General features: G+C 39.9%; 1 protein-coding gene across 6 annotated transcripts in view; it reads right to left on the bottom strand.

Moving 5' to 3' along the window:
- LOC126457665 (transmembrane channel-like protein 5) overlaps positions 1 to 24,203 on the bottom strand; it is a 294,095-nt gene that overhangs the window by 175,431 nt on the left and 94,461 nt on the right. For all 6 annotated transcript variants that reach the window (XM_050094160.1, XM_050094162.1, XM_050094163.1 and 3 more), the window contains 2 exons: positions 20,453 to 20,585; positions 19,496 to 19,643 (listed from right to left, as the gene is read on the bottom strand). In XM_050094160.1, coding sequence (XP_049950117.1) covers positions 19,496 to 19,643; positions 20,453 to 20,585 — 281 coding nt within the window. The remainder of the gene's footprint in view (positions 1 to 19,495; positions 19,644 to 20,452; positions 20,586 to 24,203) is intronic.

The following is a 24,203-nucleotide window of genomic DNA, read 5'->3' as shown; positions in this document are numbered from 1 at the left end:
CTCTCTAAATACTGAGTCCCATACACATACATTACTACTTGTCATGCAGCTTTACAATGCACTGTTACCTGCCATGTGGTAACAGTACTTTTCAATCCTTTGATATAAATATTCACACAGTTCTTAGAAAGAGCTTTATAAACACAGAGCTTCAGATCACACATGGGTGTGACTGATGTGTCACAAAACACACAGCCTGTTCTACATCTGAATGTTTCTGGTAATAATCAACAGAAAATCCAGGATAGAATGTAACAATATTATGAAAAGGAAAGTTGCTGCTCACCATATAGCGGAGATGCTGAGTCGCAGATAGGCACAACAAAAAGAGTGTCACAAATTAGCTTTTGGCCAGTATGGCCTTCATCAAAAATAGACGACAAACGCACACAAACACTCATGCAAGTGCAACACACACACACACACACACACACACACACACAGACTGCAGTATCTGGCCACTGAACTGTTTCTGGTAATAAGTTGCTCTACTTCCACATACAATTTCCAGAAACATTCAGTGTAACCAGAGTATAGACATACCTGCTGAACAACTACAAACAATTACAACAATCAGCAAAGAAACAAAAAAACCACAACTTGGTCAGCACAATAGGTAATACTCATAACACACCTGAAATTTTCCATGAAAACTTAATACGCTTGTTAAACAAGAATTGTGAGAGACTCATGTTAATACTCTGAAACTGAAAAATCTAGAAGTATTTCTACACGTGTGCTCTGTATAGTAGAACTTCATTTGAGAAACATAGAAACTGAATGGATGCACCTAGATAACTATAAATTAACTTCACATTATTGTAGGCATAGTATGAGGAAAGCAGGAGCAGCTATGCACTCAAAAAGTGGAATGAAGTCTTACATGATGCACTTAATGAGTACTGCACTGAACAGCTCGTTGAGTCTTACTTCAATAATAGACAGAAATGCAGCATCCATCCTGTCCACTTGTGACATCGGCATCCCACATGACAGAACAGAGATGTGAGATGCCTTCATCATAGCGAGTGAAATGAAAGCAAATGTTTATGGTATGGCTAAGGCTGCAGACAGCCTTGTATTGTCTCAGCCAATGACTGCCAGGGCCCGCTACCCGAGCACCGCAGATCAACAGCAGTGCAAGAGGTCGCCATCAACAAGTGAACTATTTTCCTATGCCGCTCACATGATCGAAAATAGTCCCAGGAGATCCACCCACGAACCAGCCTCATAAGCCGGCACACTGCTGGCCAGAAGGCAGTTCGACACATCACCCGGACTTGTAGGGATATGCCATCCCAGCCACAACATCCATGCGCCAGGTCTGCTCATAGTCCCAGATCATCAGCAGTGATAGCTTCAGACTGTGACTCAAGAGTGTCATGTAATGGTGGTCTGTCCCCCCTGGACAGCTTTGTGGTAAAGCTGTGCTGACCACTCTCTAGTAGTTTTGTTTCTATCTTTTCTTTGGTGGACTTTATCAAGCAAGAGATTTGTGAGGAAAACATCATTATTTTGTCAGACTTCTGTTATAAGATCCAAAGGGAGATCCATACTTTGTTTCTTGCTTAAATTGTGTTTTGTTTCAACTACTTTGTCAACATCAGCAATGTTCATCTTTACTGGTTTTCCCCAATAAAAACAGATTGAGGGATACTGTTGTGTTTTGTCTCTGCTACCACAGACACAGCAGGAAACATACAAGATTGCAGCTCTGACAGACTACAGGTCCCCAACAGAAAAGTTTTACACTTTTTTAAAGAGGGTGAGAAAAGTTTTACTTTATTAAAGAGGATGGGTGCTATCAATGGTTAGCAGAAATAACTGTACGTAGAGAATTCAATACTGATTTCATCTCGTATACAGTATGATACAGAGGCCTCTGTATATGTCTGCTTGTGTCTGTATATACACTCCTGGAAATGGAAAAAAGAACACATTGACACCGGTGTGTCAGACCCACCATACTTGCTCCGGACACTGCGAGAGGGCTGTACAAGCAATGATCACATGCACGGCACAGCGGACACACCAGGAACCGCAGTGTTGGCCGTCGAATGGCGCTAGCTGCGCAGCATTTGTGCACCGCCGCCGTCAGTGTCAGCCATTTTGCCGTGGCATACGGAGCTCCATCGCAGTCTTTAACACTGGTAGCATGCCGCGACAGCGTGGACGTGAACCGTATGTGCAGTTGACGGACTTTGAGCGAGGGCGTATAGTGGGCATGCGGGAGGCCGGGTGGACGTACCGCCGAATTGCTCAACACGTGGGGCGTGAGGTCTCCACAGTACATCAATGTTGTCGCCAGTGGTCGGCGGAAGGTGCACGTGCCCGTCGACCTGGGACCGGACCGCAGCGACGCACGGATGCACGCCAAGACCGTAGGATCCTACGCAGTGCCGTAGGGGACCGCACCGCCACTTCCCAGCAAATTAGGGACACTGTTGCTCCTGGGGTATCGGCGAGGACCATTCGCAACCGTCTCCATGAAGCTGGGCTACGGTCCCGCACACCGTTAGGCCGTCTTCCACTCACGCCCCAACATTGTGCAGCCCGCCTCCAGTGGTGTCGCGACAGGCGTGAATGGAGGGACGAATGGAGACGTGTCGTCTTCAGCGATGAGAGTCGCTTCTGCCTTGGTGCCAATGATGGTCGTATGCGTGTTTGGCGCCGTGCAGGTGAGCGCCACAATCAGGACTGCATACGACCGAGGCACACAGGGCCAACACCCGGCATCATGGTGTGGGGAGCCATCTCCTACACTGGCCGTACACCACTGGTGATCGTCGAGGGGACACTGAATAGTGCACGGTACATCCAAACCGTCATCGAACCCATCGTTCTACCATTCCTAGACCGGCAAGGGAACTTGCTGTTCCAACAGGACAATGCACGTCCGCATGTATCCCGTGCCACCCAACGTGCTCTAGAAGGTGTAAGTCAACTACCCTGGCCAGAAAGATCTCCGGATCTGTCCCCCATTGAGCATGTTTGGGACTGGATGAAGCGTCGTCTCACGCGGTCTGCACGTCCAGCACGAACGCTGGTCCAACTGAGGCGCCAGGTGGAAATGGCATGGCAAGCCGTTCCACAGGACTACATCCAGCATCTCTACGATCGTCTCCATGGGAGAATAGCAGCCTGCATTGCTGCGAAAGGTGGATATACACTGTACTAGTGCCGACATCGTGCATGCTCTGTTGCCTGTGTCTATGTGCCTGTGGTTCTGTCAGTGTGATCATGTGATGTATCTGACCCCAGGAATGTGTCAATAAAGTTTCCCCTTCCTGGGACAATGAATTCACAGTGTTCTTATTTCAATTTCCAGGAGTGTGTGTGTGTGTGTGTGTGTGTGTGTGTGTGTGTGTGTGTGTGTGTGTGTGGGCGCGCGAGTGTATACCCGTCCTTTTTTCCCCCTAAGGTAAGTCTTTCCGCTCCCGGGATTGGAATGACTCCTTACCCTCTCCCTTAAAACCCAAATCCTTTCGTCTTTCCCTCTCCTTCCCTCTTTCCTGATGAAGCAACCGTTGGTTGCGAAAGCTAGTATTTTATGTGTATGTTTGTGTTTGTTTGTGTGTCTATCGACGTGCCAGCACTTTCGTTTGGTAAGTCACATCATCTTTGTTTTTAGATATATTTTTCCCATGTGGAATGTTTACCTCTATTAATTCATATCATTAATTTGAATCCAACAATTATGTTTGTTATTGTCACTGTTTCATTTCGAAATCTTTTCTGTCGTCTTATTTTCTCTTTTTGTTTTTGCCAGTAGATTCACTTTTTATTCACCTTCTCCTGTTTACCGTAATCTACTATACAATTTTATCTCGCCTATATATACTCAATAATAGGTCACCCACTTCCAAACCATAACCAAAAAATTATTTTCCGCTTTCAACACTACTGCTGCTATAAAATTCACCATTTCTAGTCCACAAACAGTTCCTTTCACCTATTAAACAACCATTTCATCTAGTTCTGATAACTTTCGCTTTATTTCCATTTCCGTTTTTCCCACATCACTGATAATTTTTAGCCGCTTCCCACAGGTTTTAACGTCATTATTTCTTCGCCAGACAATTGTTAGCCTCATTTTCATAATCTGCCACCACAAAACCACTCTTTTTAATACATTTACACGCCGTTTTCTCGAAATTTTCCCGAATCTCTCCATCCTTTAACGTGTTTTGGCGGCAACACAACCACCAAAATATAATTAGAAACTCTTTGCCTCTGTATATGTCTGCTTGTGTCTGTATATGTGTGGATGGATATGTGTGTGTGTGTGTGTGTGTGTGTGTGTGTGTGTGTGAGGGCGCGCGAGTGTATACCCGTCCTTCTTTCCCCCTAAGGAAAGTCTTTCAGCTCCCGGGATTGGAATGACTCCTTACCCTCTCCCTTAAAACCCACATCCTTTCGCCTTTCCCTCTCCTTCCCTCTTTCCTGATGAGGCAACAGTTTGTTGCGAAAGCTTGAATTTGTGTGTATGTTTGTGTTTCTGTCGACCTGCCAGCACTTTCATTTGGTAAGTCACATCATCTTTGTTTTTAGAGATATATATGTCTGCTTGTGTCTGTATGTGTGGATGGATATGTGTGTGTGTGCGAGTGTATACCTGTCCTTCTTTCCCCCTAAGGTAAGTCTTTCCGCTCCCGGGATTGGAATGACTCCTTACCCTCTCCTTTAAAACCCACTTCCTTTCGTCTTCCCCTCTCCTTCCCTCTTTCCTGATGAGGCAACAGTTTGTTGCGAAAGCTTGAATTTTGTGTGTATGTTTGTGTTTGTTTGTGTGTCTATCGACCTGCCAGCGCTTTTGTTCGGTAAGTCACCTCATCTTTGTTTTTATATATAATTTTTCCCATGTGGAATGTTTCCTTCCATTATATATATATATATATATATATATATATATATATATATATATATATATATATATATATATATATATATTTTCCGAAAACAAAGGCATTCCACCGAGGTCACTAGTTTCCAAGTTATGATGTGATAAGTTTGAAACTGTCGTCCAGACTTTTACATTCAACAGTTTAAAGAAACTTAATGTAAGTCTGGTCCTAATTAAAATAAAGAAGATATTTTTGGTATGCTTAAAAACACTTAATACATGAATTTCTGATTTTATAAATGATTTTTGTACGGCAATCTTCTATCACCGCACTTTGGACCTTAATTGTCAGATGCCAACTGATGTAAATCAGACTATAGTTTTGATGGAAAGTACCTAGAGTTACTGATATTCAAGTTTGAGATAGAACAAAAACAATAAGAAAAGGAAGATCGCTACTCACCACATAGAAGAGGTATTAAGTGGCAGGCAGACACAATAAAAAAAACTGCAAGGTATTATTCAGTTATCAGACTAGATCCTTCATTAGACCTAGGTAACAAAATTCACACAAACACAACCCACACACACATGGCCACTTTCATCTCCAAACACTAAGGCCTTAATGACAATGTGTAGCGATTTGAGAATTTCCGTGTAAATTCTAGAACCACTCGTCCTTCTACCGTCTTGAACACACAATATTTTAGACATAAGTGTGAGAGTATGTACATACTGCGCGACATGTTTGTGTGTGCAGGCTGGAAAGGAGTCACGAGCACAAGTTAGACATGACGATCGAACAGCATCGACAAGTGTTTGCCGCTCGCGCCACAGAAGCCGTATTGGAAGAACAAGAAGTAATTTTGTAGTATTCTTTGCTGTTTTAGTGACTGTGATGACTGTTAAGGAAAAATGAACGATTGATTATAGACTTTCAAGTACTTCATGTATTGTACTCACTAGAAGCAAGACGGATTCATAAATTATGCGGTTGTTAAACCAACTTCATTGCGGATGTATTTTATCTAGTCTAACACGAGACGAATCTGTTTACTTGTAAACATTCAAATATTGATGGAGAAATGGTGAATATGTTATTTATGGAATTTGAAATATACCAGGACTGAACTAAAAGTGTTCTGCGAGTATTAAATTGTTTCAAAAGTAGAGAGAGAGTCTTATAAATTCCTGTTAACCAGCAGTATTCTTCGGAGAAGAAGTTTTTGGAGATCGACATAGCTGGAAATCAAGAGAACAAGATCGGCTGTACATATCAAGTAAGTCAACGTGTGTGAGAGAAGTGTGAATTTTGCAATCCAGCTTCAAATCGCTTCTGGTCATCTACATCATTAGAATGTGGTGACCAGTGCAAAGGACTTGAAAAAAATGTGAATTCTGAGAGGAAATTGGAGCAGAAGATATGATGTGTTGCCATAGCAACCAGGTATAACAAGACAAGATATCTGTTTCGTGTAATTGGATCAAGTCCAAAAATCAAATGAAAAAAATTTGTGAATGCAACACTGTGAAAGACGTACGAAAGTAATAACATTAAAAGAATGAAAAGAAGACTTCAACATATTAAGCTAAGAAGAGATACAATGAGAATAATTCAACTAAGAAGATCCGGAGTGGGGAGTGTACAGCTCTCACATGTATCGTGGGGATGCAGACGCAGAGACAACATCTGACACCACCAGCACCAGTTGCTGCTAACCAGTGCTGATTCTACATCCACACTCAGACACCAATGCGGAAACCAGCAGCCGATGCCACTGGCACCAGTTACTGTTCACCGGTGCTGATTACACACCTGCTCACCGATGCAGCCTAAGACTCTATGCTGGGTGAGCGAAAAACAGTAATTGTTCTAGGATATGGTTGAAGAAACTGGTAACTAGATTGTATTAGTGTAGTTATAATACTTAGAGTTAATTCGTTAAATGATCACTAGATCAAAAACTAAAAGAAATATGGATAATACACAGAGAATTGGGGAAACTTCAGACCCAGCCATGACAATAAAAGTGAGTAAGGAGGTGCCAAACTGGTCTGATGTAGTAAAGTTAATCAAAGCCCAAAGGGCGGATTCAGAGGCTTTAAGAAAGCAACGAAGTGCAATTTTAAATACCAAACTAGAAGCTCAGAGTTTAGAATTAAATTCTAGATTAGATGCACAAAGTGAAGAATTAGGCTTAATGAATGTCCAAAATACTTCTTTAAGAAAGGAACTAAGTCTTAAATTAAACTCAGTAAATACTCAATTAAATGATAAAATAAATGACCAGGGTGCCTCTTTGAGAAATGAAATAAGTGAAACTTTAAGTGAAAAACTTGATGCACAGAGTGCTAATTTAAGTAGAGAAATAGACACACTGATAAACTCAATGAATTCTATGGATGCTTGAGATGAGATTTTGAATAAAAACCTAGACTTAATACACTCAATGAATTCTAAATTAAAGGCTCAGAATGAAACTTTAAACATTCAAATGACAAATGTAGGTTTAGTGAAGGTCAGAGTAGAAGCTCAAAGCAAAGAATCTAGTAATCGATGCAAAGGCATGGTTGCTCTGGAAACTGAATTTGACGCCAAATGTAATAATGTAGAATCAAAACCTATTGAAAACTTAGAATCTTTAAAAGATGTGTACAATAATGAATACAATAATGTAAGACAAGGTTTAAGAACTTCAAAAGAGAGTGTAGATCAGTCTAAGGAATTAATGTCGATTATTCAATCACAAATTACAGGTGTCAGTACACAAGTTGTCAGTACAAGAGTAAATAACGCAGGATGAAATTTCGAAGAGAATATATTCAGATTTGATATTACAAGTGTATGTAGCTTGGAGGAACTATTTAAAGAAATGATAGATCGAGGAGTTGCCGCGAGAGTAACCTCTGGAAACATTTCAATTATTACTTCTTCCAAACTTAATAATACCACCAAGGTTATGGGTGACTTGTGGAAAGAATTCAAATTTATCCAGCATAGAGTAGAAAATAGAATAACTTCACCTGATGTTGTGGTACCTAATAAAGTGGTGCGAGGTGCATTCCACTGACTCCTGGTCACAGGAGAGCTCGTAAAGTATGGTGTCAAGAACACAGTACATGGTCATTGGAACAGTGGTCCCAGGTTATGTTCACAGACAAGTCCAGGTATAGTCTGAACAGTCATTCTCACCGGGTTTTCATCTGGTGTGAAGCAGGAACCAGATACCAACCCCTTAATGTCCTTGAAAGATACCTGTATGGGGGTCATGGTTTGATGGTGAGGTGATGGGATTATGATTGGTGCACGTGCACGTACACCCCTTCATCTCTTTGACAGAGGGACCATAACAGTTCAACGTACCACTGCACATCTTCAAACCCCTACCACACTTCAGGAGCTCCAACAGGCACTGATGCAAGAATGGGAGGCTATACTCCAGCAGCTGCTCGACAACCTGATCCAGAGTATGCCAACCCATTGTGCGGCCTATGTAGTGTGCATGGTGATCATATCCCATATCGATGTCGGGGTACATGTGCAGGAAACAGTGGCATTTTGTAGCACATGTATTTCAGGACGGTTTTCTCAACTTATCATCAATACCGTGGACTTACAGGCCTGTGTCATGCGTGTTCCCTATGTGCCCATGCCATGTGTGGCACTACATTTTGCAATTATCCTTAATTTATGAGCATAAGTGTATATATCACTAGTGTTATTATGATTTATGTGAGTTTACAAGTGTTGAAACGAACACTTTCATTTGCCTAGAGTTCCTGCAGACTACAAACAGTCTATAAATAATGAGACTAGTACGTACTAAAGAAGCAGTACAAAAGATCAGAGTAAAGAGTAAAATACTCATGTATCATAACTACCTGAAGTTTACGACTGGAATCCTAAGGTTAGTCATCACGACGCCCAAATATAAAAAGAACTGATTCCAACATTGAGTGAAATACTACCGTATAATAATAATAATAATAATAATCCAATACCACAACAGATAAATGCAGACTTTGCAAACAACAAATAGAAACAGTAGATCACATCACAAGCAGGTGTACAATACTAGCAAATACAGAATACCCCAGAAGACATGACAATGTAGCAAAAATAATACATCAACAGTTTGTCTTACAACATAAACTTATAAAACAACACGTTCCCACATACAAGTATGCACCACAAAATGTACTGGAGAATGATGAATACAAATTATACTGGAACAGAACCGTTATAACAGATAAAACAACACCACATAACAAACCCGACATCATACTCACCAATAAAAAGAAGAAATTAACACAACTAATCGAAATATCCATACCCAATACAACAAATATACAAAAGAAAACAGAAGAAAAAATTGAAAAATGCATCCAACTGGCTGATGAAGTCAAGGACATGTGGCATCCGGATAAAGTTGACATTATACCAATTATACTATCAACTACAGGAGTCTTACCACACAATATCCACCAGTACATCAATGCAATACAGCTGCATCCAAACTTATATATAGAACTACAGAAATCCTTAATTATTGATACATGTTCAATTACCCAAAAGTTCCTAAATGCAATATAACATATACCGTACAGTTAAAAGGAAGTCACGCTTGATCAAGGTCCGCGTCACTTTCCATTTTTGACCAGACATAACGTCTGAGAAAAGAAAGAAATAATAATAAAAAAGAGCTAAATAGTAAGTAAATGGGCTATGCATGGTTAATAAAAAAAATGTGGAATGTATAATGTGGAAATATGAATTTTTATTATATGTAATACTAATGTAAATAATATGAATTAATAGAGGGAAACATTCCACATGGGAAAAATATATCTAAAAACAAAGATGATATGACTTACCAAACAAAAGCGCTGGCACGTCGATACACACACAAACAAACACAAACATACACACAAAATTCAAGCTTTCGCAACAAACTGTTGCCTCGTCAGGAAAGAGGGAAGGAGAGGGAAAGACGAAAGGATGTGGGTTTTAAGGGAGAGGGTAAGGAGTCATTCCAATCCCGGGAGCGGAAAGACACCTTAGGGGGAAAAAAGGACGGGTATACACTCGCTCGCGCGCGCGCGCCCACACACACACACACACACACACACACACACACACACACACACACACACACACAAGCAGACATATTTAAAGACCAAATATGTCTGCTTGTGTCTGTATATGTGTGGATGGATATATATATGTGTGTGTGTGTGTGTGTGTGTGTGTGTGTGTGTGTGTGTGTGTGTGTGTGTGCGCGAGTGTATACCCGTCCTTTTTTCCCCCTAAGGTAAGTCTTTCCGCTCCCGGGATTGGAATGACTCCTTACCCTCTCCCTTAAAACCCACATCCTTTCGTCTTTCCCTCTCCTTCCCTCTTTCCTGATGAGGCAACAGTTTGTTGCGAAAGCTTGAATTTTGTGTGTATGTTTGTGTGTCTATCGACGTGCCAGCGCTTTCGTTTGGTAAGTCACATCATCTTTGTTATTAGATATAATGTAAATAATAGGTATGTATAAAATATCACGTGTTCGATCTGAGGGGGGAAGATATGTAGTGATTCGAGAATTTCTGCATAAATTCTAGAACCACTCGCCCTTCTACCATCTCGAACATGTGGTATTTTAAAAATAAGTATGAGAGAACATACCGTGCAACATATGTTTGTGTGTGCAGGCTGGAAAGGAGTCACAAGCACAAGGTAAATGTGATGGTCAAACAGCATCGACGCCACGGAAGCCGTATTGGAAGAACAAGTAGTAATTATGCAATATTATTTGCTGTTTTAGCGACTGTGATTATTGTTAAAGAAAAATGAACAACTGATTATAGACTTTTAAGTACTTCATGTATTGTACTCGCTAGAGGCAAGACGGGTTCATAAATTATGCGGCTGTTAAACCAACTTTATTGCAGATGTATTTTAGCTAATCTAACGCGAGATGAATCGGTTGACTTGTAAACATTGGAATATTGATGTGAGAAATAGTGAATATTTTATTTATTTTAGTTGAAATATACCAGGACTGAACTAAGAGTATTCATTGAGTACTAAATTATTTCAAAAGTAGAGAGAGAGTGTCTTATAAATTCCTGTTAACCAGCAGTAATCTTCGGAGAAGAAATTTTTGGAGATCAATGTAGCCAGAAATCAAGGGAACAAGATCGGCTGTACATACGAAGTAAGTTTATGTATGGGAGAGAGGTGTGAAATTTGCAATCCAACTTCACATCGCTTCTTATCGTCCACATTGTTATAAATGTATCAGCTGCAATCGTCGCTGTGTTGGGTGGGGGGATAGATAAAGAGGAGGTGCAGAGTAGAGACGGAGAGGGAAAGCAAGGTAGGGGTGGGTCGTCATGGTGGTGTTGTCGGCTGGAGCACGCAGGTACATAGTGTGGACAGCATAATGAGCTGTTGGGCACAGCATCAGGAAAGTGTGCACGGAGGTGGGAGTGGAAGTAGTGGAAGTAGGGAGTTCTACTGAGAAAGCAACACACAATCCCATAAAATCAGTTTTGGCAGAAATAAACAAGAAAAATTACCCTGTTGGTGTTTCCTACAATTTTTCTTAGGCCTCAATTATGCCCCAAAACTCGCATTTTTGAGAGTACACTCTCACGTTCACCTCATCTTCATATGTTCATGTGATGTGACCATTATTTGTACGTATGACATTTTGCAGTAGTGGTCTTAAAAACTTACAATGCAAATTTCTGCAACACTATTAGTGAAGAAACAATGTTTAAGACATAAAAAAATGGTGACATATTATGATGAGGCGCCAAGCATCTTGGAAGGTCATCACAGAAAAATGTATTTCTATAAAAGCAATTGGTTGCAGCTAGTTCATTGCAAATTACCTTCAGGTTCAACAGTTGCAATGTTCTATTATGTCCACAATGGGTAAACATTGTTTACTAATGCTGACACGAGAAAGATTAGAAAAACAATATACAGCCATGAGAGAGTCAGCCCCAGTCAACAATTAAGTAAGAGAAAGTCTGCGATTTTTGGCAACAGGCAGGTCATTGGAGTTTTCGAAATTTAGTGCGTTAATATCTGCAAACACTAGGAATGAAATTTTCACTTTGCAGCAGAGTGTGCGCTGATATGAAACTTCCTGGCAAATTAGAACTGTGTGCTGGACCGAGACTCGAACTTGGGACCTTTGCCTTTCGCAGGCAAGTGCTCTAACACTGCACTACCCAAGCACGACTCGTGCCCCATCTTCACAGCTTTAATTCCGCCAGTACCTTGTCTCCTAGCTGTAGAGCACTTGCCCACGAAAGGCAAAGGTCCCGAGTTTGAGTCTCGGTCTGGCACACAGTTTTAATCTGCCAGGAAGTTTCATCTGCAAACATTATTAGCAAGCATTTTTTCCATGTTTGTGCAAATATACTTTTGATGACTGATCACATAGGCATGGGTTGTTTCTCTGACACAAAATAAATTAAACCATCATTTCTTTGCTCATTTTAAAAAGTTTAAAAGTCTAAATCAGATGAACTTAACATATATTGGCTGTATGATACAGAAGTAAAACTGGAAAAATGTGAACAGAATAGTGAATATCCAAAAATGCATCACAGACAGAGCACACTGTGAACACCCTCATTCTCCCATGAATTTCTTTTGTGGGCCAGACTGAAACCAATCACAGGCTGCCTTTTGCCCATCCATAGTGTACATCATAAGATGTTACACTGGAAAAAGAAATGATATGGCAGTAAAGACATTCCTGTTGCATGTACAAACAATGGAAAACAGGTCACATTAGTAAATGATACAGCAGGAATAAGACTGAATTCAGAGAGAAGAAACATTAAATAATACGGTGTTCCTCAAAGTTTAAGGCTTGTCTTGCTCCAGTTTTTTGTGTACATGAATGATTTATCTAAGACACTGAGGACTCTTCGAATATTGTGACATTTGCTGGTGACAAGTATGCTGATAAAGAACCCAAACACATACATATTAGACACAGGCACGAAAATAATGGACCAAGCTGGTTCACAGCTGACTATTTAATCATTAATTTTACAAACACTCATATTAACCCATTTCAGACAAATAATAATGACTTACAGACACCAAGATTAGTCGTACATGGACATACAATGTATGAGGCTCCAAGTTTGAAGTTTCTAGACACTCATATGATTAATAAACTGAGGTGGCATCTGCAAATCGGAGAGGTAACCAAAAAGTTTAGTTCATTCTGTTTCACACTGTGTTGTCCTGCAAGTAAGACTGTTGGCATACTTTCACTCAATATTGTTCAGTAGCAAAATATTCTGGGTAAACACAGTTAAGGTCAAAAAAGTATTTATTCTACAGTAGCATGCTGTAATAATACTGCAGAAAGTTGATAACCAAACACCTTGCAGAAGCCTCTTCAGGTACGAAGAGATTATTATACTTACATGCCAAAATATACAGACAGTGGATCCCTATTTAGGATTGTTGTTGTTGTGGTCTTCAGTCCTGAGACTGGTTTCATGCAGCTCTCCATGCTACTCTATCCTGTGCAAGCTGCTTCATCTCCCAGTACCTACTGCAGCCTACATCCTTCTGAATCTGTTTAGTGTATTCATCTCTTGATCTCCCTCTAAGATTTTTACCCTCCACACTGCCCTCCAATACTAAATTGGTGACCCTTGATGCCTCAGAATATGTGCTACCAACCAATCCCTTCTTCTAGTCATGTTGTGCCACAAATTTCTCTCCTCCCCAGTTCTATCCAATACCTCCTCACTAGTTATGTGATCTACTCATCTAATCTTCAGCTTTCTTCTGTAGCATCACATTTTGAAAGCTTCTACTCTCTTCTTGTTCAAACTATTTACTGTTCGTGTTTCACTTCCATACATGGCTACACTCCATACAAATACTTTCAGAAATGACTTCCTGACACTTAAATCTATACTCGATGTTAACAAGTTTCTCTTCTTCAGAAATGCATTCCTTGCCATTTAGGATTGAGATAGGCTTTTACACTGTGTGGTGAATGTCTAACAGGTTGCCTGTGGACCTCATGTAAAAAATACAAAATTTCCACATATTCAAAATCAAAGTGCAAGAATATGCCATTACACTCATGACAATTTACAAGAGTATTGGAACTCAAAGGTGTAAATTCCACAAAACTGTTTGACGTCGTCAGTATAAAAGGTTGTCCATTGATAGTGACCGGGCCAAATATCTCACGAAATAAGCATCAAACAAAAAAACTACAAAGAACAAAACTCATCTAGCTTGAAGGGAGAAACCAGATGGCGCCATAGTCAAATGGATATCAACTACGTTTTTTGAAATAGGAACCCCCATTTATTATTACATATTCGTGTAGTACACAAAGAAATATGAATGTTTTAGTTGGACCACTCTTTTCGCTCTGTAATAGATGGCGCTGTAATAGTCACAAATGTATAAGTATGTGGTATCACGTAACATTCTGCCAGTGCGGACGGTATTTGCTTCTCCATACATTACCCATGTTAAAATGGACCATTTACCAACTGCAGAAAAGGTCGATATCGTGTTGATGTATGGCTATTGTGATCAAAATGCCCAATGGGCATGTGCTATGTATGCTGCTCGGTATCCTGGACAACATCATCCAAGTGTCCCGACCATTCGCCAGATAGCTACGTTATTTAAGGTAACAGGAAATGTCCAGCCACATGTGAAACGTCAACCACAACCTACAACAAATGATGATGCCCAAATAGGTGTTTTAGCTGCAGTTGCGGCTAATCCGCACATCAGTAGCAGACAAATTGTTTCTGCCACTGGCCACAAGAGAAATTACAGGATTATGACAGATTTTTTGCACACGTTCTATTTAGCGACGAAGTGTCATTCACCAACAGCGGTAACGTAAACTGGCATAATATGCACTATTGGGCAATGGAAATTCCATGATTGCTGCGACAAGTGGAACATCAGCGACCTTGGCGGGTTAATGTATGGTGCGGCATTATGGAGGAAGGATAATTGGCCCCCCATTTTATCGATGGCAATCTAAATCGTGCAATCTATGCTGATTTCCTACGTAATGTTCTAGCGATGTTACTACAAGATGTTTCACTGCATGACAGAATGGCGATGTATTTCCAACATGATGGATGTCCGGCACAGAGCTCACGTGTGGTTGAAGCGGTACTGAATAGCATATTTCATGACAGGTGGATTGGTCGTCGAAGCACCATATCATGGCCCGCACATTCACCAGATCTGACGTCCCTGGATTTCTTTCTGTGGGGAAAGTTGAAGGATATTTGCTATCATGATCCACCGACAACGCCTGACAACATGCGTCAGCGCATTGTCAATGCATGTGCGAACATTACGGAAGACGAACTACTTGCTGTTGAGAGGAATGTCGTTACACGTATTGCCAAATGCATTGAGGTTGACAGACATCATTTTGAGCATTTATTGCATTAATGTGGTATTTACAGGTAATCATGCTGTAACAACATGCATTCTCACCAATGATAAGTTCACAAAGGTACATGTATCACATTGGAACAACTGAAACAAAATGTTCAAACGTACCTATGTTCTGTATTTTAATCTAACTGTTAGCAACTGTTTGTCTACAATTCTGAGCCATATGTTTGTGACTATTACAGCACCATCTATCACAAAGCAAAAAAAGTGGTCCAACTAAAACATTCATATTTCTTTACGTACTTCACAAATATGTAATAAAAAATGGGGGTTCCTATTTTAAAAATTGCAGTTAATATCTGTTGGACCTATGGCAGCGCCATCTAGTGGGCCAACCATAGCGCCATCTAGTTTCCCCCTTCAAGCTAGAAGAGTTTCGTTCTTTGTAGTTTTTTTGTTTGACGCTTATTTCGTGAGATATTTGGCCCGATCACGATCAATCGACCACCCTGTATAGACAACCGATAGTAGTCTGTGTAAAGTAACTACTTTGACTGAAGTATTATTGATAAACAAAAACAGCAGCTTAGTAAGATGAGAGAAGGAACAGTGGCATTTTTTTAGAGTAGCTGTTTTTCCCGTAATAGATATAAAAAGTAATGTATAAGTAAAACTTGATTTTATCCTTACATACAAAATGTTCACAAAACATTTGGGAATGTAGTCAGATGACATCTTCGACAGCCAACAAGATTTTGACAGATGAACATCCCATCATTTTCAAAGCAAAAATGCAACTGGGAGTGGAAAAAACTAAGAGGTTGCTTTAACACTTAATCAAATTCACATTTAATACTCCTACATCATGATCACACAAAATTATTCCTTCACACCAAATAGTGGCCAGTGAAACATGCGCAAGACTTATGGATCCCAGGTCTGAGTTGTAAACCACAGGATCATCGAAACTGAATGACTGCTGTGCAAAGAAATTTAAGTCCTTGGCAGATGGGATTACACCAACACAAACGTAGAACAAGAATATGACATACGCATAAAAACGGCATACCCTCCATAAACAACTAGCACCACCACACAACTAAAGGTGACTAAAGTCACTAATCATCCATAGTAAACATTAATTATCAATGAGTGAGCATGTACCATTAAATCTGTCCCTATGTTTCACCAGCAAATGAGCAGGATTTCAAGCAGAGTTTAAGTAAAATCCTCCATTTCTGTTTATGAGGTCACACTTGTTAATTTAATCTCAATTGCTTCTTTAACAACACTATCCCAATACTTGGAATTGCACGCCAGCATCTCAGTATTTTTATGTGCCATAGGATGACTGATACCAAGGTAATGTTCTGCAACAGCAAATGCAGGAGCAATATTTGATGTTCCAGAGCACCCAGCTCCCCATTCTGGTTTTTCTAAGTCTGGCTATATTCTCCTTTCATGGAGTAATTTGTGGATTTTTTTCTCTATCTACTACAAAAGTACACAGGGATTGATTGATATTACACTTGCTAGATCGTCAGCCACATTACTAATAACACACAAGGTTGTAGTGCTTCGAGAATTTCGGAGTAAATTTTCGAACCACCCGGCCTTCCACCGTTTCGAACACTCGATATTTTAGAGGTGAGTGGGAGAAACGAATATGCCCAACTGCACATCACCTATTTGTGTGTGCAGGTCAAAAAACAGTTACGAGAAAAAGATGGACCCGGCGGCCGAACAGCGGCAGACAAGTACCTGCTGTACGGTCCACAGAGTTTCCGTGTACAGTTAAAGAAGGACAAGAAAAATTTATGTAGTATTCTGTGCTCTTTAGTGTCTGTGTTGATTGTAAAAAGACTAATGAACAACTGAATATAGATTTCTATGTTCATTCATGAATTGGACTCGCTTGAGACTAGAGACGTTTGAAATACTTCATATCTTGTCTATGAATGAAGTAAGACACATGTATGCTATTAGAATATGTGTAAATGAGTCTAATGTTTACGGAATAAGTTAGCTTGCAGAAGTTAATGTCTGTGTAAGTTGAAAATATAAAGTGACTGAACTGGAAAGTATTCTGCGAGTACCAAAATTATTTCAAGAATAGAGAAGTAGTTTAATAAATTCCTTTAACCAGCTATAGTCTTCGGAGAAGAAGTTTTTGGGAGATTGACGTAGCTGATTACCCAGAGAAGAGGATCAGCTTAACACAACGTACAAGTTAACTGATTGGAGAGACATGTGAGCCTTGCAACTCAATACCACACTGTCTCTTGTCATCCGAAAAACTTTAGAAGGTTTACTGTGTTTCCATCATTCCACATGTACTAGTAAAAACTTTGGTGGCAGCTTCATTTGACTATATTTGATTTTGGAAGTCATCTTCTGAACAGCCTTCCTCATCGCAGATGTGACCAGTGGTTTCTGACTTCAGTGTGCTTTATTTTCACTCGAGTGTAGTATTTTCTTCGTTATTTCTGTCCCTTGTACTCTATTCTTTGATTGTATAGTAGTACTGGTTTCAGACTACACGCTTCCTAGAATAGGTCATACTTGCAACACTGGCAGCTTTGTTGCAGTTCTGGTAAGTTACGAGGGGCGTTTGAAAAGTCTGTGTAAAATCCAAGAGATGGCACCACCAGCGCGTATCGAGGTCATGTTTAGTTAGTAGCATCTTTGGAAAGAATGCACACCATGTTTCAGCCATATTGGTCTATTTTTTTGTGTTTGGCATTCGTGTAAATCAACGAAGTTGAGTGATTGTCAAAAAATGGATGAAAAAGAATTTTGTGTGGTGATTAAACATTACTTTATGAAAGGCAAAACGCCTCAGGAGACTAAAGAGAAGCTTGATAAACATTACGGTGACTCTGCACCTTTGATTACAATAGTTTATAAGTGGTTTAAAAATTTTTGGAGTGGCCATATGGGCACAAGTGATGCTGAATATTCTGGATGCCCTGTGGAGGTTATGACTCCATAAATCATTGATAAAATCCATGATATGGTGACGGATGACGGAAGATTTAAGGTGCGTGAGATTGTTAGTGCTGTGGGCATCTAGAATGAATGGGTACATAATATTTTGCATAAACATTTAAACATGAGATAGCTATCCGCAAGATGGGTTCCGCAATTGCTCACGCTTGACCAAAAACGGAATAATGTGAAGTGCTGCAAGGATGGTTTGCCACTGTTTAGGAAGAATCAGCAGGACTTTAAGCGTTGTTTCATCACTGTGGATGAAACATGGATACATTACTATACTCCTGGGACCAAACAAAAACCTAAACAATGGGTTACCAAGAAAGAATCTGCGCCAGAAAAGGCAAAGACCATTCCTTCGGCCAGAAAGGTTATGGCGACTGTCTTTTGGGATTCGCAAGGGATAATCCTCATTGACTATCTGGAAAACGGTAAAACTATTACAGATGCATATTATTCATCGTTATTGGACTATTTGAAAACTGAGCTGCAAGAAAAACGCCAGCGATTGGGCCGCAAAAAAGTCCTTTTCCATCATGACAATGCACCAGCACACCTCAGCAGTTGTGGTTGCAAAATTAATGGAAATAGGATTCAAATTCATTTCACATCCCCGCTATTCTCCAGACTTAGCTCCCTCAGACTACTATTTGTTCCCCAATTTGAAGAAATGGCTGGCAGGACAAAGATTTTATTCAAACGAGGAGGTGATTGCAGCAACTAATAGCTATTTTGCAGACTTGGACAATTCCTATTATTCGGAAGGGATCAACAAATTAGAACAACGTTGGACAATGTGTACAAGTCTAAAAGGAGACTATGTCAAAAAAGGTTTACCCCAAATACATAAGTAGTTTTTATTTTTACAGGGACTTTTCAAACACCCCTCGTATCCATATCTTCTGTGACAGTGGTAAGTCCCTTATGTTGCCTTACGGTATTCTTGTTGCCCATAGACCCACCAAAACTGCTAGAAGTGTTTTTAAAATAATCTGTAGGGACTGTTTAAGGACCATTGAAAGCTATAGAAACAAAAGCTTACTCAGATACAGCCATGCATGCCTAACATGCTTAATGTAGCTACGGATGGCAGATTGTTGACAGGTTGCTTCAACACTTACTTACATTCACATTTAATGGGATCTGATGTGGAAACCACAGGTTCATTAAAATTGAATTCAATCACTCCAAAACGAAACAGTGCTGCTTTTAACAAAATTGTCATTTTTATTGATTACCTTCTTTGTTAGCATACTGAATTTGTAACGGATTTTTTTGAAACAGCCAATAGGTTTCTTCTTCGACTTCTGACTGACTCTCTTCAGCAACTTCTTCTTCACTACTCTTTTTAATGTCAGAGACTCTGGCATTTCCCTTAAGGTGTCACTAGAAACAAAATAAAATACAACTGCACAAAAAATAAAAGTTGGGCATATATATACTGTACACATACATACCAACAAAATGAATTTCAAAACCTAGAGCTATAACATATCATGAACAATCAACAAAAATTAGAGAGAGCTACTGCTCTTTTTATATTTTAAGCCTATTTTTCTGCAGTAAAATAACACCTCACTTGTAAAAACAATCTGCAGTAAAATTAGTGAGCCTTTTCAGTCCAAGAAATGAACTTATATGTAAACTGACCAATGCTTTAAAAGCACCAGATTGCCTGCTTTGCCGCAGACTGGTCACCTTATGTAACAAAAAATTGATATTGCAGAGGGCAAAAACTACACCATGTTTCTCAAGGAGGATATTGGGGGTTTGAAGCTATGTAGTATTTATTAGTTCAAACAGGAAATATAAATTCTGTAAATGCTAGCAAGTAACACAAGCAAAACAGTACATAGTCAAGGCAACACACACAGGACTGCATACTTGAACCACAATACTTCAAAACTCTGTTTGTTGAATAAAAGTAGTTATCTTCAAACATTGAAACTAATATTAATGTCCAAAAAGAAACTAGTAATAGGTTTTGCTTAATATCAAATCAGTCAACCCAATAAAATTGATTTATAGATAAAATGAACTGACATGTTCTAACCATAGAAAGAGATTGCAGTTATGATCAAAGAACATAAAAGTAACTCACTCACTAATTATGTACACAATAGCAGCAATATTTTCATTCATGAAACATCAAGTAGCTTTATAATTTAAAGTAAAAAAAAATAATACTGGCATACATTCGTAATTGTTCTGATTCTGGATTGTCCTCCATGAGAGCTGAATCCTTTTCCATTTCACCAGCAATAAGACCTGCATGATTATCCAAGTCTGAGTCTGCATACCGTAGTATAGGTATTGTCTCAAAATGATCTAAAAAAAGTAAGAACAGTAGCTGAAAGCATGCAACATCCATTGTATCTAAGCCTATATTGTGCAAATTACTGTCAAGTGCACATAAAAAATAATAATGTATATTTCATAATCTTTTGATACCAAGACAGATGAGAAAATTACTTCTAAAATGCCTCTGTATGTGCCTTAATTAATGGAAACTTTCTCAACTTCATGAGCAAAATTTCACTCAAATTTGCTTACTCCAAGTACTATACAGCATGAAGCAAAACAGTGCAGTGTGAACTGAACCACACATATAAATTAATACAGAGTATTTAATTTAAAATGGCAGTAAGAATAAATGTGACATTATCCCCAAGTTATCTCAATAATCAAAGTAAGAATGGTATGCCTGGAATGGCTTCCCAAATAATACAGAAAAAGGAGGCAAACAAAATATTAGACTTATCTGAACATCACTTAGAAATCAATACCCTGAGGAGGTTAACTATGACAGATAGAACCTTAATTTATATTACTGTGGGGGAGGGAGGGGGGTATGGAGTATTTTTAATATTTTGGACACGAATAGCTACTTGTAAGTAGCCATACAGAAGTTCCAGTTGTAGCCATAAAGAAATTCCAGATACGAGTCCATTAAAAACCTGCTTAATACTGACTTTAAAATCATTTTCATAAAATAAAGACACCTGACTACACTGCACTACACTTTTTTTCCTTTCCCTGAGAGCTGAGGGGGTGGGGGGGAGGGGGGGGGGTATTCCCATCCTCTCAGGTATGAGCTCCCTTGGAGAGCAGGATGGAGGAACTGATATAAAAGACAAAACCAAAACCTGGCCTTAGATTGTAAAAAATTGTACTGTACATGTATTTCCAGAACATGTTATATAATGGTCTTGAAAAAGTCAAATCTAGTAAATATAACATTGTAAACAACAATAAACAAAATTATTTTAAACAGCGTCAAACAGCTGAAGTATGGTTACATGGTTACAATACATAAACATTTAATACATGCAGGTATTTTAGAAATGGGACTTAGTGTGGGCAGCTAAAAGTCTTGGCATCTCACCCTCATTATCATTCACAATGAGCAATATACAGTGACAACTTTAGTTTCAGATTTAACTGCCTCCAAATCAGATCTAAAATTAATAATAAACAGCTTATTTCACTGTGGAGCTTATTGATAAAACCTTGTCAACATTTATGTTTAGGTAATCACACCACCAGATTTTGTAACATAATCATAAATCATGAGACAGACAGTTTGTGATCTGAAGATCTCTCTTATCAAAACTGAGAGTATTTTCAAGAAAAAGTAGGAACTAAGAGTGATTAATGTCTAGGAGAAAAAGTTTGATTAATATCTAGGACAAAAAAGTTTGATTAATATTTAGGACAAAAATGTTGTAGGAAATAGCATACTAAGTTCAAATGACTGATTGTAAACAAGAACTAAAATCACACAACAAACAATAGTGTAAAGCTAAAAACTCTGCTGTAAAATATCAAGAAGTAGCACTAAATGGAAGAAAAGAAAACATCATGGAAAAGTATTTGGCTGTGACATTTTTACATCCAAGTAGTTAACCATACAGCCAGGTACAGGGCTATTACAAATGATTGAAGCGATTTCATAAATTTACAGTAGCTCCATTCATTGACATATGGTCACGACACACTATAGATACGTAGAAAAACTCGTAAAGTTTTGTTCGGCTGAAGCCGCACTTCAGGTTTCTGCCGCCAGAGCGCTCGAGAGCGCAGCGAGACAAAATGGCGACAGGAGCGGAGAAAGCGTATGTCGTGCTTGAAATGCACTCACATCAGTCAGTCATAACAGTGCAACGACACTTCAGGACAAAGTTCAACAAAGATCCACCAACCGCTAACTCCATTAGGCGATGGGATGCTCAGTTTAAAGCTTCTGGATGCCTCTGTAAGGGGAAATCAACGGGTCGGCCTGCAGTGAGCGAAGAAACGGTTGAACGCGTGCGGGCAAGTTTCACGTGTGGCCGGCGGAAGTCGACGAATAAAGCAAGCAGGGAGCTAAACGTACCACAGCCGACGGTTTGGAAAATCTTACGGAAAAGGCTAAAGCGGAAGCCTTACCGTTTACAATTGCTACAAGCCCTGACACCCGATGACAAAGTCAAACGCTTTGAATATTCGACGCGGTTGCAACAGCTCATGGAAGAGGATGCGTTCAGTGCAAAACTTGTTTTCAATGATGAAGCAACATTTTTTCTTAATGGTGAAGTGAACAGACACAATGTGCAAATCTGGGCGGTAGAGAATCCTCACGCATTCGTGCAGCAAATTTGCAATTCACCAAAAGTTAACGTGTTTTGTGCAATCTCACGGTTTAAAGTTTACGGCCCCTTTTTCTTCTGCGAAAATAACGTCACAGGACATGTGTATCTGGACATGCTGGAAAATTGGCTAATGCCACACCTGGAGACCGACAGCGCCGACTTCATCTTTCAACAGGATGGTGCTCCACCGCATTCCATCATGATGTTCGGCATTTCTTAAACAGGAGATCATGATCAGCAATTCATGTCATGGCCTCCACGCTCTCCTGACTTAACCCCATGCGATTTCTTTCTGTGGGGTTATGTGAAAGATTCAGTGTTCAAACCTCCTCTACCAAGAAACGTGCGAGAACTGCGAGCTCGCATCAACGATGCTTTCAAACTCATTGATGGGGACATGCTGCGCCGAGTGTGGGAGGAACTTGACTATCGGCTTGATGTCTGCCGAATCACTAAAGGGGCACATATCGAACATTTGTGAATGCCTAAAAGAACTTTTTGAGTTTTTGTATGTGTGTGCAAAGCATTGTGAAAATATCTCAAATAATAAAGTTATTGTAGAGCTGTGAAATCGCTTCAATCATTTGTAATAACCCTGTAGTGTCATGTAACAATAGCTAGATCTGAAATGGAGAGAAAGAGTTAATGACTGAAGGGATGCAAAGTAATAGCTCTGTTTTTTTTTTTTTTTTTTTTGTGGTTTTCGGGCGCACAACTTCAATGGTCATTAGCGCCCTGACTACTCTAAGAATGCACCGCGAGGCACAAGTTGACAACAACAACTAAAAGGGAAAACACAATAAAAGACAGACTGACAGGCATAGGATTAAAAAACATCATCAAATGTCCTTAGCGAGGTGTGTCAAATTGATAAAACAAAGAACACGAGCAGCTGCTCGTGGGTCATCCGCTAAAATGGCATCGAAAGTATTAGGCAGGTTAAGATCGAGGCGCAGTGTGTTAAGATCAGGACAGGACATTAAAATGTGTCTAACCGTCAGCAAGTGCCCACATGGGCAGAACGGCGCCGGCGCAGCCGTCAGCAGATGGCGATGGCTGAACCGGCAGTGTCCAATTCTTAACCTTGCTAAAACGACCTCCTCCCGCCGAGAAGGGCGTGAGGAGGACGTCCAAGCCACGGGAAGAGGTTTTAAGGCCCGAAGCTTGTTGTCGGTAAGCGCAGCCCAATCGGCATGCCACAGCGACACAACGCGCCGACAAATGACCCTGCTAAAATCGGACGAAGGGACACAACAAGAAGCTGTCCGAGGCTGGAGGACCGCAGCCTTGGCCGCGGCATCTGCAGCTTCGTTCC

The sequence above is a fragment of the Schistocerca serialis genome, chromosome 2, assembly GCF_023864345.2.
Source record: "Schistocerca serialis cubense isolate TAMUIC-IGC-003099 chromosome 2, iqSchSeri2.2, whole genome shotgun sequence".
Lineage (NCBI taxonomy): Eukaryota > Metazoa > Arthropoda > Insecta > Orthoptera > Acrididae > Schistocerca > Schistocerca serialis.
Note: the sequence above shows the minus strand (reverse complement) of the source record. Positions and strands in the feature narration are given on the sequence as shown.